At 41.2% G+C, this 12,539-nt stretch overlaps 1 protein-coding gene across 1 annotated transcript in view; it reads left to right on the top strand.

The window, feature by feature from the left end:
- RECK (reversion inducing cysteine rich protein with kazal motifs) overlaps positions 1–12,539 on the top strand; it is a 46,914-nt gene that overhangs the window by 30,060 nt on the left and 4,315 nt on the right. The window contains exons 13-20 of the mRNA XM_063124938.1: positions 1,430–1,570; positions 2,178–2,363; positions 2,860–2,982; positions 3,410–3,581; positions 7,370–7,565; positions 10,236–10,446; positions 11,069–11,142; positions 11,789–11,944. Coding sequence (XP_062981008.1) covers positions 1,430–1,570; positions 2,178–2,363; positions 2,860–2,982; positions 3,410–3,581; positions 7,370–7,565; positions 10,236–10,446; positions 11,069–11,142; positions 11,789–11,944 — 1,259 coding nt within the window. The remainder of the gene's footprint in view (positions 1–1,429; positions 1,571–2,177; positions 2,364–2,859; positions 2,983–3,409; positions 3,582–7,369; positions 7,566–10,235; positions 10,447–11,068; positions 11,143–11,788; positions 11,945–12,539) is intronic.

The raw sequence follows: 12,539 nt of genomic DNA, 5'->3' as shown, positions 1-12,539 counted from the left end.
TATAGGCTTACAAACTGAAATGGGCATTCATCTGGTGCAGCAAATAATTTATTTCAGATTTCTGTTTGCTTTTCTACTAAATTACATCTAAAAAAGGCTGCTGAAATGAATGTATTGAGCTTCAGATTATTGACTATTAAGCTCATTACTGCAGCCAAGCACTGGTTTAGCACTTCCACCACCTCACTTGGATCAGATAAAAAGATTCCTCGGATGTGGGAACTTGAACTATACTTTGGCTCTGCAGACTCTGAGCGTCATCACACAGGGGAAAATCGTGTTTACTTACTGTCGCTTCTCCATTTGCATGTTTGTCCCTCATTACTTCCTCTTTTGAAAGAGTAAGTAAACAACATGGACGTGGCCCATTGAGTGGCCCATTTTGATCACGCTTCTTCTCCTGCACACAGCAGGAGATAGCGGCAACTTCTGTCTTTAAAATAATTTGGACTTACTGGGGTGGGGTTTTTTTGTGGCGCAAAGAAAGCTAGAAGGGGCAGGAGGTGTGTGGGAGGCAGACGACGTCATGAGAGGGACCCGTGAAAATCCGTGAGTGCCCAGTAACAAGCATGCAATAAAATGCTCGTCTGATGGATCTCTCTGTCTAGGGGCAATAGGATTGCACTCCCCAGCTTTAAAAAAGAAATGTAGGAATTTTTGTGGAATGAGACCAGCTCCATTTTAATACCTTGAATTTATGTTTGTTTTTTAAAAACCTACTTTTAAAATAGTACCCCCTTTTTTCCCTTCTGCCTCCAACAAATTAGTAATAATCTTATAGTTGAAAAAATAAGAGCACAATGCTACCGTTTAAGTATAACGCAGATACTATGTTGTTCCTTCCTTTTTGTAGAGTAAAAGAATAACCAGGAAAATACTATTTGGCAATACTAGACATACTAGAATAACTTGGAAAAGACTATTTGGCAATAGAAATCAACTAATGCATGAAATTGTTAAAAGTACTGAGTTGACACCCCCACCCCCACCCCCACCCTTCTGGGAGATGAAATTGGCTGTTTTGATTATTTGCGGGGGGAATGTTTGAGAAAAAAATTGTGGCTGTTGGTGGGGGCCTGCCATTTTCCCACAGAACTCTCTCCCACATGCTACTAGTATTGTGTAGGAGCATTGTAAAGGAAAATAGCAGCCACGCCATTGCTATTTCTACTACTGCCACAAAATACAGGCAGCTGTAATAAAGAAAAACAAAAGAGGGGAAATAATTTCTCATGTGCCCCTTTCATTCCCCCCAAACTTGGTCTATTTTATTCTGAAAGCTTAGTTTCTTACATTTTTGGCCCAACCTTACTTCTATGATAAAAACAGGTTGGGTTTCTAAATAAAATGGCATGCTGTCTCAAAAAAATCAAACGGTTCCTTCTGAAGCATTATCAGTGAACTCTACCTACTCTTTGTTGTTATTCAGGTCCAAGTACTCTAGGTAACATTGTGGAGGATGTTACACACCCCTGTAATCCAAATCCTTGTGCGGCCAATCAGTTGTGTGAAGTGAACAGAAAAGGATGTCAGCCTGGGGAACCCTGTCTTCCTTATTCTTGCGTGCAGGGTAAGTCATCGTAATTATTTTTACAGTTTTATAAAAATGCTGGTATAATTTCAAAAGGGAAATCGTATTTACAGTTCTTGCTATTAAACACATCTTTCTACAAAGAAAAAGGCTGTATCTGGTTTTCTGTAGACTTTCAAAACTAAAGTAAACTGCTGATGGATAAACAGTGCCTGAAGTAATTTTGTGAATGTGCCACCTTTGTTGTTGTTCTATATGTGCTTAAACATCAAGAGTGGGAAGCGGGGCTATTCCACCAACCCTGCGGAAATGCCTCCCTCATGAAGACTCCTCTTCTCTTCGCTGTCTCCCCCAACAGCCATTCCAGGAGGCTGTAATGAGGGAGATGAAAGGGGAAGCAGGGTCATTTCACCAACCTGGTGGAAGAGTTACTCCGTCACCTTCCCTCCCTGTTCCTTTTTCCCTGGGTGTCATGTCTTCTAGATTGTATGTCTGTGGGTAGGAACTGTCTTCTTTTATTGATTATTTGTAAGCTGTCCCAGGAACTTTTTTGGCTGAGGAACATGATCAAGATGCTCTAAATAAATAAGTGCATTTATGGAACATACTTGCATATAATTCAGTAACACTTCTCTCATTTACATAGGCTGCAAGTTGGGTGAAGCTTCCGATTTTATTGTCCGCCAAGGTACACTCATCCAGGTTCCATCCTCTGCAGATGTCGGTTGCTATAAAATTTGCACATGTGGCCAGAGTGGACTGCTAGAAAACTGCATGGAAATGCACTGTGTTGACCTCCAAAAGTCATGTATTGTTGGAGGTCAAAGAAAAAGTAAGTCCTATCACAGGTTATTATGCTCTGAAAAGCCACATGGTATGAAGACTAATTCCATATCAAGAAACTAAGCCTATGATTCCATGTGTCCTTACACAGAAATGTTCCATTTAAAGAACAAATTAGTCTGGTACATACTATTTACTTTTGCTTAGCTTGCTTTATATCAGTCTATTTTTATCAGAATTTACTAGTAATTTGATAGTTTTTCATCTAAAGTAAAAATGAAAAGAGAGTAAGCTGTCTAAAACAACAATACAGATAAAGAGTATTAAAGAGTTTTCTTCCCAAATGAAAGAAGTGGATGAATATTTAAATCTTGATACATTCCTTTTATGGCAAGCATGGGTGTTTGACTGAGACAGCTATAAAAACATAAACATTATTTTATTTGTCTGCAAGGCCAGTATTTCATAGCCATAATGCATGAATTTATACATAGTTGCATTTTGAAATACAATATACACATTAATGTCTTTCTTTTTATTTTAAGGCCATGGAACATCTTTTAATATAGATTGCAATGTCTGTTCTTGTTTTGCTGGGCATTTGATATGCTCCGCTCGTCAGTGTCTGAATGAATACAGCTCAGATGATGAGCGTCACATGTTTACAGGTAGCATTTTCAAGTCATAAGTAATGTTAACATTTTTTGTTATAGAAATATTAAGAAAAATGCAATAAGTTTAGTGGGCCGTTCTCTCTGGCCTGATTTTTTTGGGGTTTCAGTAGGATGAAGTTAAAGTAAATTCAGCGGCTTTTCTGAGATTCCATGTGGCATCCAATTCATAGTTAAATGCAAAAAGCCAAACACACAATTCTAAGGAGAAATGAATTATAAGTATTTTAGGAATCTGTTGTAACATATTTCTAAAAGAAGCTCTGTGCTCTCAACACAGAGTTAAGTGTGCTTTGATTTCAGTGGGTTTCAGCTCTATGCTGGATTGTGGTCTTCATTTCAGGCTTGCATTAGGGACATAAGCCTCAAAATTCCAGCCACTTTGTGAACTTGCAGGATCCTAACAAGGGTTTAACTCTTTCAGGATTACCGTGTAACTGTGCTGATCAGTTTGTCCCAGTGTGTGGGCAGAATGGACGCACCTATCCAAGCGCATGTATAGCACGTTGTGTTGGACTAGAGGACAATCAATTTGAATTTGGATCCTGCATATCCAAGGATCCTTGCAACCCTAATCCCTGTATTAAAAATCAGAGGTAAATATTTAAGAACCTGTGCAGGGCTGGGGGAGGTACTTCTAGTTTACAGATTTTCTGCTTATGAAAATTAGGTTCTACACAATTTTCTAATAATAGACAAGAATGGGTTAGAGCTGATCACTGTATCAATGTAAGTTATATAAAGATTTGCATTTATTTTGTGTCATACCTGCTTTTTATTGAAACTTGGATTCTGAAAGCAAAAGTCACTGGAAAGATCTTTTAAAACCAGGCTTTAACAAATGCCTTAGTGGTAACTAAGATTTCTGCACTGCTCTTCAGGAGCTCTGTGGAAAAAATGCCAGAGGAAAGAAGACAGCATCTTCAGACTATAGAAAATCTGGGCAGCCACTTCTTCCAGCTTTCTCAATTCCTTACACCCTTCATACCAAGTTGCATGGAAAGGGCAAGGGGAATCGTGCCCTGAGCAACTGTGCAACCCCCCCCCCCCAAGTACTCCTTTAATGGTACACATGGCTGGGGGCTTGTGCCAGTTAGGTGCCATGGGCAAGTGGAATTTGAGTACAGGACATATGGCCTGCAAGTGTTCCAGAAGAACAAGTTGTTACTCTACTCCCATTGAGGTTTGGACCAGTCAGGCAGCCTCCAAATCCAATCCTGCCCCTGGTACTAAAGGGAGAGATTGATGATGATGATGATGATGATGATGATGATGATGATGATATTTATTTGTATCCCGCCTTTTGCCCAATACTAGGCCTCAAGGCGGCCTTACAGAATTTAAAATATATACATTTTAAGCGTTGGAAAAAAATGTACAAAAATTAAAATTAATTTTTTTAAAAATACAATATTAAAACATGAAACATTTAAAACACGCGACAATTTTACAAGACCTTAAACATAGATGGAGGACCAGATCATTCTCCAAAGGCCTGTTGGAACAAACAAGTTTTAGCCTGCTTCCGAAAGCCCATCAAGGAGGGAGCCAGCCTAGCTTCCCCGGGAAGAGCTTTCCAAAGCACTGGAACAGCCACCGAGAAGGCCCTCTCCCATGTTCCCACCAAGCGCGCCTGTGAAGATGGTGGGACTGAAAGAAGGGCTTCTCCAGAAGATCTCAAAGCACGGGCAGGCTCATAAGGGAGAATACGGTCTTTCAGATAACCTGGACCCGAGCCATATAGGGCTTTATAGGTCATAACCAGTACTTTGAATTGTGCCTGAAAACAGACTGGAAGCCAGTGGAGCTGTTTTAACAGGGGAGTTGTATGGTCCCTGTAACCAGCCCTGGTCAACAATGTGGCTGCAGCTCTTTGAACCAGCTGGAGTTTCCGAACCCTCTTCAAAGGCAGCCCCACGTAGAGAGCGTTACAGTAATCCATTCGGGATGTAACTAAGGCATGTGTCACTGGCCAGGTCTGACATCTCTAGGAGCGGGCGCAGCTGGCGCACTAGCTTTAACTGTGCAAATGCACTCCTGGCCACCGCTGAAACCTGGGCATCCAGGCTCAGGCTGAATCCAGAAGTACACCCAAGCTGCGGACCTGTGTCTTCAGGGGGAGTGTAACCCCATCCAACACAAGCTGAATCCCTATTCCCTGATCTGCCTTTTGACTGACCAGGAGCACCTCTGTCTTATCTGGATTAAGCTTCAATTTGTTTGCCCTCATCCAATCCATTACTGCCAACAAACAGCGGTTTAGCACAGAATCTGCTTCCTTGGAATTGGGTGGAAAGGAGTAGTAGAGTTGGGTGTCATCAGCGTACTGGTGGCACCGCACCCCACAACTCCGGATAACCTCTTCCAATGGTTTCATGTATATGTTAAATAGCATGGGGGACAAAACAGAGCCCTGAGGGACTCCACAGGCCAACGGCCAAGGATTCAAACAGGAGTCCCCCAGCACCACCTTCTGGGTCCGTCCATCCAGGAAGGAATGGAGCCACTGTAAAACAGTGCCTCCAAGTCCCATCCCAGCAAGGCAGCCCAGAAGGATACCATGGTCGATGGTATCGAACACCGCTGAGAGGTCCAGCAGAACCAGCAGGGACACACTCCCCCTGTCCAGTTCCCGGCGAAGGTCATCCACCAAGGCGACCAAAGCTGTTTCTGTCCTGTAACCAGGCCTGAAGCCAGATTAAAATGGATCTAGATAATCTGTCTCATCCAGGAATCCCTGGAGTTGGGAGGCCACCACACGTTCCAATACCTTGCCCAAAAATGGGATGTTGGAGACTGGACGGTAGTTATCCAATATTGTGGGGGTCAAGGAGGGCTTTTTCAGTGTGGGTCTTACCACTGCCTCCTTCAAGCAGGCTGGCACCCTACCTTGGCGAAGGGAGGCATTGATCACTCCACCAACCCACTCGGCCAGTCCTCCTCTGGCAGCTTTTATAAGCCAGGAAGGGCAAGGATCTAGTATACACGTGGTGGCTCTCACAAATCCAAGGACATAGTCTTTGTGACATAGCCTAAAGCTGCATTTCATTACAAGTTTTCAAAAGGCCATAGCCCGTTCATACAGCTATTCTGTCTTGCCACCATGACAGGCACAAGAGCTCTTCAGGTGGCTTCCTCCTACTGTTCTTGCAGCCAGAGAAAGGAAGCAGGGACTAAGTATGACCACTCTTAATATTGAGGGGCTAGAAAAGGATTCCATTTCTCCTCTCCCCATATGAAAGGACTAAGGGTAGCTCATACCCCAGAACTCCATTCTGCTTCATGAATGCCCCAAGGTCTCTCTGGTTCCTTTCATGCAAGGTCTTCCCTATCTCCCCTTTCTTAGCGCATGGAGAGGAATCCAAGCAAGCTGTCAATTCAGAAAGAGATCACAATGTTCCTGAATTGCTAGTGTACTGTGTTTCCCAATTGGGAAACAACTGAGCAGTGGGGGAAATGGAGATCCCAGGGAAAGCTCCCCTCCATACAATCTCTTCCCCCACTGTCCAGCTTTGTGAGTTTCTAGTGTTTGTGACGTAGCTTGACACAGTGTTTCTGGTGTTTGTGATGCAGTTTGACACAGTTGCTATGGTGTCTGTGTAAGTCAGGTGACTCTGTCCACTGCCAGCTCTTGTCTCACCTGCTTTGCTTTTGGCTTCTCCTATCACTGGCACAAAGCTCCTGTCGGTTAGTCAGGAGGGGATGCTGCCCTTGGGCTGAAAAAGGTTCCTCACCCTGGATATAACTAATGTCTTTGCCAAGGTATTGCTTGGTGGTAATTTCACATTTTTTAAAAAATCAACAGCAATTTGCCACAAAATGAGATAACTTTTGGGAGAAGGGTACTCCAGTCCTCAAGCGTTAGATTTCATTGACTATTTGGGCATAGGGGATTGGTTAGCAGCTTTTTGACTTCCATATCTATAAGCTTCCTGTATACAAGGAGAATTTGCTATTGCTAATAGCTCTGCCATCTTGGGAGAGGAGGGAGAGGGCTCACCTCACAAGATGTGGCTTTTCAGCCCAGTCGTCCTGATTCCTGAAGGTGGGACATAATTTTATATGTAGGCTGTGTTTTGATGCAACAATAAGCCAGGATTCTCTGGAACCCTGACTTATTGTTGTATCTGAATGTGGTCATAACTTCCTCATCTCTCCAAAACCAGGAAAAATTCCAAGGTTAAGGATGTCTTTTTCTACTGCACTTGCATCTGTTAAGTGTTTGTAATGCAGCTTGATACAGAGATATTTTTGGCATATGTATTTTCTACAATTCTCTTTGAAGCCAGAGTTAGTTTTCCTTGTTATGAAATTAACTCAATCTGTTTTTTGTTTTTTGTTTTTTGGAAGCAATAACATAAATATGAAAATATTATTTCATCAGATGCATACCAAAGCCACAGGTTTGCTTAACCAATTTTGAGAAGTTTGGATGCAACCAGTATGAATGTGTGCCCAGACAATTCAGTTGTGGTGACCAGTTGAAAGATCCTGTTTGTGACACAGACAATATAGAATATAGCAATCTCTGTTCTCTGCACCAAAAAGGAAAAAGTGTATCCTACAAAGGTCCATGTCAGGTATGGAGTAATCTTTCAAAATACTTCCTTGTGGTATTTATTGTTCCACTGCTAAGACAGACACAGTCAAAATCATTCTCTCCCTCTCCCTCTGTCTCGTTCATTCGTTCTTCACAGGTCTAGTTTCCCCTATGTGAAATTTAAACAAGTGGGAGAACCTGAACACTCCAGGCAGGGTGATTCATTCTATAGGCACTGGTTTGGACTGTGTTACCTGAATTGCTAGTCACCACAGATGATGGCACAGTCCCTGTAAGGCTGATTCCCCAATGAACTGATTCCCCAAACCCTCCATCTTAATTCAGATTTGGTAAAACATTAGATGATAAAGTACTGTGGCAATATGCAAGATTTTTCTCTTCATATTTCTTACTCAGATTAGACCAAAGATTATATGCAAAAAATAACAGGGACATACATGTATGTTGTATATACTTATGGTGTACCTGATACAATGTGAAGGGCAAACCTGGTTTTTAACCAATTGTACACACTGGAGGGGGTGTAATTAGCCCAGCATATACACATATTCAGAAAAGGTGAGTTTGCCTCTCACATTTCTATATTGCAGATAAAGTGTACCCACTAATTTATGTAGCAGTTCTAATTCTTTTCAGAGTACCAGAGCCTTCCATTTAGATATCCAATCTAAACATGTTTTACAGTACTGATGACTAAAAGGATTTTAAGAGAGAAGATAAACCTGATGTTAACTGTTGCTTGAATATACCATCCCCCACATAAAATGCTTCTTGGACATGCTAGTTTTGTATATGTCGGGAGGATTTTTATTATTATTACTATTCTTTCTTAGCACTCTGTACAGCCGAGCATGAGATACATCATGTTGGTATCTTGTCTGCTTTCTCTATGAGGCTTTACTTTTATTACTGTTTGAATTTCTTTTAACATGGCGGTGCGTTGGTTCAAGGGCCAATTTTGGTTCCCTGCAGTGTGTTCTCACAGTGCTAAACGAAGATGAGCACTTTTGCATACTGTGGTCTGCTCATTTTTAATGTGTGAAAGAGTTCATTCTACCTAAGAGAAAGATGGTTGGCAATCTGCAGTTGAATGCAATTTAGTATGTTAGGAAGATTTTTAGACTCCCCCCCCTTTCTTTCCATCATAATTTGAGGCTTTATTCCCAGTCGGTGCTTTATTCAGCCTCTGTTTTAAATTTGAAATATTGTGAACTGTTGGCATTCACACATCCTACATAAGTAGAGAAGGAATTGTAAAATTATGCAGAGCCAGCCAAGAAAATGAGAGCCTGAAGATTTCAGTGGTGGAGTCTTTGTTTTACATGATTGCGTTTTCCACCACTGTGACTTAATGAAGTCACCTCCTGGCACCTGTCCACATGCTTCCTGGTTTTGTAATGGTTCATAATATAGTTAGTTTGCAAGCCAACCTGGGTCTAGGAATCTTGATTTGTACGACTTCTGAATGTCGGACAGGATAATACCTTAATGCACATGAATAGCCACCATAAGACTACAAAACTTATATAAGATTTTGTGAACCCATCCTTGAATATATAAAATATGTTTTTGAGGCAGGAATAAATGTACTTTCATTTAGTACTGTCAGGAGGAATATGTTTGTCAGAAGCTCTTAAGATGCTGAACAGCGTGTGTGTGTGTCAAGTGTAGGATATTGGTTTTACCTCATTACATGGACACTGCAGTGTCCATGTAGTTATAGATGGTGAGTAGATTCAGCATTCCACCATTATAAGGGAGAGGGCCTTTTCGGTGGTGGCCCCCCCGACTGTGGAATGATCTCCCCAATGAGGCTCGCCTGGCGCCAACATTGTTATCTTTCAGGCGCCAGGTCAAGACTTTCCTCTTCTCCCAGGCATTTAAAGGCATTGAACACTAAGTTTGTTTTTTAATGGACCCCAGAACTGTTGTTTTAAATGTATGCTGCTGTTTTTATACTGTTGTTTTTATGTCTCTGATGGTTTTTAAATTTTGTATATTTTTAATGTTTACTGTTTTTAGCTTTTGTGAACCGCCCAGAGAGCTTCGGCTGTGGGGCGGTATATAAATGTAAATAAATAAATAAATAAATAAATGAAGCTGTAATTGTGGAGTGGGTCATTCTAACGTTCATAAAATGGAACATTTTTCACCAATCTTGCTGTGCCAGAAAGAAATGCTGGTTTTACATACCGTGGTTTTACATACCCTGAAATTTTCAAGAAGATTGGTGAAAGATTGAGTGAAGGATGGGAGTTTAAAGCACAAAAGGGGGGGGGGAACCTTCTCTGAATCAAAATGACACTGATAACTGGGGTGGCAAGTATTTTTGCTCATGAAATTCCTTCTGTGCTGCATGTTGATGTCAGTTTTACGTGACACTGAATCTGCTATATTCAAACATTGCCTAGCTCTTAGATACAACTGGGCCATTGGGGTGTGTGGGGGGGGACTAAGAAAATATTTAGATTGGATATCTAAATGGAAGCCTGTGGTACTCTGAAAAGAATTAGAGCTGCTACATAAATTAGTGGGTACATCTTGCCCATTTCCCCAGTGTCTAACCAACGTTGGAGGAGAATTGTGTAGTTTAATTGTATTAGCAACAAGTGTTGTCAGTTTCAGAAATTTGCAAGGAATTCTAAATCTATACTGGTGTTGTTTTCTGCTGGGTTCCTTTTTTCCCCAGTCCTTCTGCAAATCAGTAGATTTGGTATGCGGCCATAATGGTGAAACCTACAGCAATGTTTGTGCTGCCTATTCCGATCGTGTGGCTGTAGATTACAGTGGACCTTGCCAAGCTGTAGGAGTCCTTTCTGACTACAATTATCAAGGAGAATGTGTGTCTGTTACATGTCCTCATCTTTCAGCAACTGGATATAAACCTATTATCCCACCAGGTGAGAATGCGGATATGGATATTTAGTTGAAGTTTAAGAGCATTTGAAAGATATTCATAGATACTTGGTTGTGCCGTTTTGAAAAAGAACACAGTTTTACACTTGGCATACGTGTATTAGAATTACTGATAGACGATTTGGTATATCCAGTTACTGATAGACTCTTAAGTATATCCACAGTAATACATTGTCCATTTATGACTTTGGGAAGTTTGTGTGTGCAAGCAGTGCTTCCTAGGTTGTTTTTTTTATCGTGGAAGAAACGCAAAAAGAAATCTGGGGATTGTTGTCTTGTTACAGTAACATCTACTGCTGTGTAAACCCCAAGGTTCAAGAGCAATTTGGCAGCAGTCTGATAATGAAAGGTGCTGCTGCATATCAGCTGGTGGGCAGCAACAGAGAAAGCTGCTGCTTCCATGCCTTGCATATGAGAGTCTCAGAAGCAGCTGGCTGGTCACTATTGAAAACAGAAGGCTGGATAGATGGTCCTTCAGCCTGATCCAGCAGGGTTCTTACGTTCTTGTGGCATTTGTACATCTCACATATAGTGTGAACCATAAAGTCATACATGCCTTTTATAAGTCTCAGTCTCATTCACTCGGTGTGTGGGTTTATTGTGCAGGAGCTTGCTGTCCTCTGTATGCAGGAATGCTGAGGGTCTTGTACGATAAAGAAAAACTGGATATCTTTGCCAGGGTAAGTAAGCCTAGGCTTCCTTATGAAAGTGTTAAATTATTATGGCTGCAATCCAGCACATAATTATGTATGTGTAGGTATTCAGAGGAATATATAATTGTGCATGGGGGTGGGGAAAGGCAGGGAATGGGGGACAAATATTCAGATAACAGCTTGGGTGGATAACAGCTTGGGTGACCTTGGGTGGTTGTAGCTCAGTGAAACCCTGGAGCTAGATGGATCACAACAATGGTCTGACTCAGTATAAGGCAGCTTCCTATGCCCCTACTTATTTTATTCTATAACTGAAGCTCCTGTATGTATAAAGTACTATGTATACAACTGGAGCCACTAGATTGCAGGACTCAAATGTTAAGATGTCTGCAACACGAAGGGAAAGCAGATGGCCACTTACCCCATGATTGCCTACAATGATGTGCACATGACCGCTTTTAACATTGTGCTAGTTACCACTTCCCAGCTACCTGGTTTTGTTTTATCATGTTTGGAAGTTTCAGAAAAGTGTGCTTACCACGTGAGAAATGTCTCTTTTCAGTTGAAAAATGTATTATATTCCTTAGCTTGTTACTAACTCTAGCTTAGTTAATGGAGAAGCACAATTTTGTAAAATGCCATAAGTGTTACAGAGATTTTAATCTTCTTCCAGATAACCAATAAAAAGCCAATCACGGTACTTGAAATACTTCAAAAAATCCGCCTGCATGTTTCTGTGCCACAGTGTGATGTCTTTGGATACTTCAGCATTGAATCTGAAATCGTGATTCTTATCGTTCCGGTTGATCAAAATCCCAAGCCTCTCCAGGTATAATTTATTATGCAGTTTGCATGTGACTTTATTAGTCTTGCTAGGCCTAAATACCTTCTATTTTCTACTGAAACAATGGTGAAATAATGAAAATAAATACAGATGTGCATTATGTCTATGAATAGATTATATTGGGGAAAAATTAAATAAGTATATTTGATAATGTTTTCTAAAAAATGAATGAAAAGGAAATTTCTTATTGTGAATTCTTATTCTCCATGGCTCAGAGAGCATTCTCAATTTTTGGGGAAAGCACCTGTTCTTTTGGACATGAGTCATTGTCAAGAACTTTGCATTAACTCCTCTAAAGACTGGACTGGAAAAAACAGCAATAAACCCAGCTGTAATAAAAAGAACAGTGCTGTCACAGCAAAAGTTAAGTTCAGAAGGAGAGAACTGTCACAAAGTACACATCTCTAGAGGTCCCTGTCTGTCTACATGTGCAACAGAACAGAAACCATAAAGCAAATGAGTCCCACAATAATACAGCGATGGGGAGAAAATCATCAGGGAGCCATGGAGAGCAGGAATTCACAGTACAAAATTGCCTCTTTCCCCCTGACTCTCAGGGCATTCCCAAATCTTTGCGATG

This window comes from Elgaria multicarinata, chromosome 1, assembly GCF_023053635.1.
Source record: "Elgaria multicarinata webbii isolate HBS135686 ecotype San Diego chromosome 1, rElgMul1.1.pri, whole genome shotgun sequence".
NCBI classification, from domain to species: domain Eukaryota; kingdom Metazoa; phylum Chordata; class Lepidosauria; order Squamata; family Anguidae; genus Elgaria; species Elgaria multicarinata.
This window is presented reverse-complemented; position numbering and strand designations above follow the sequence as displayed.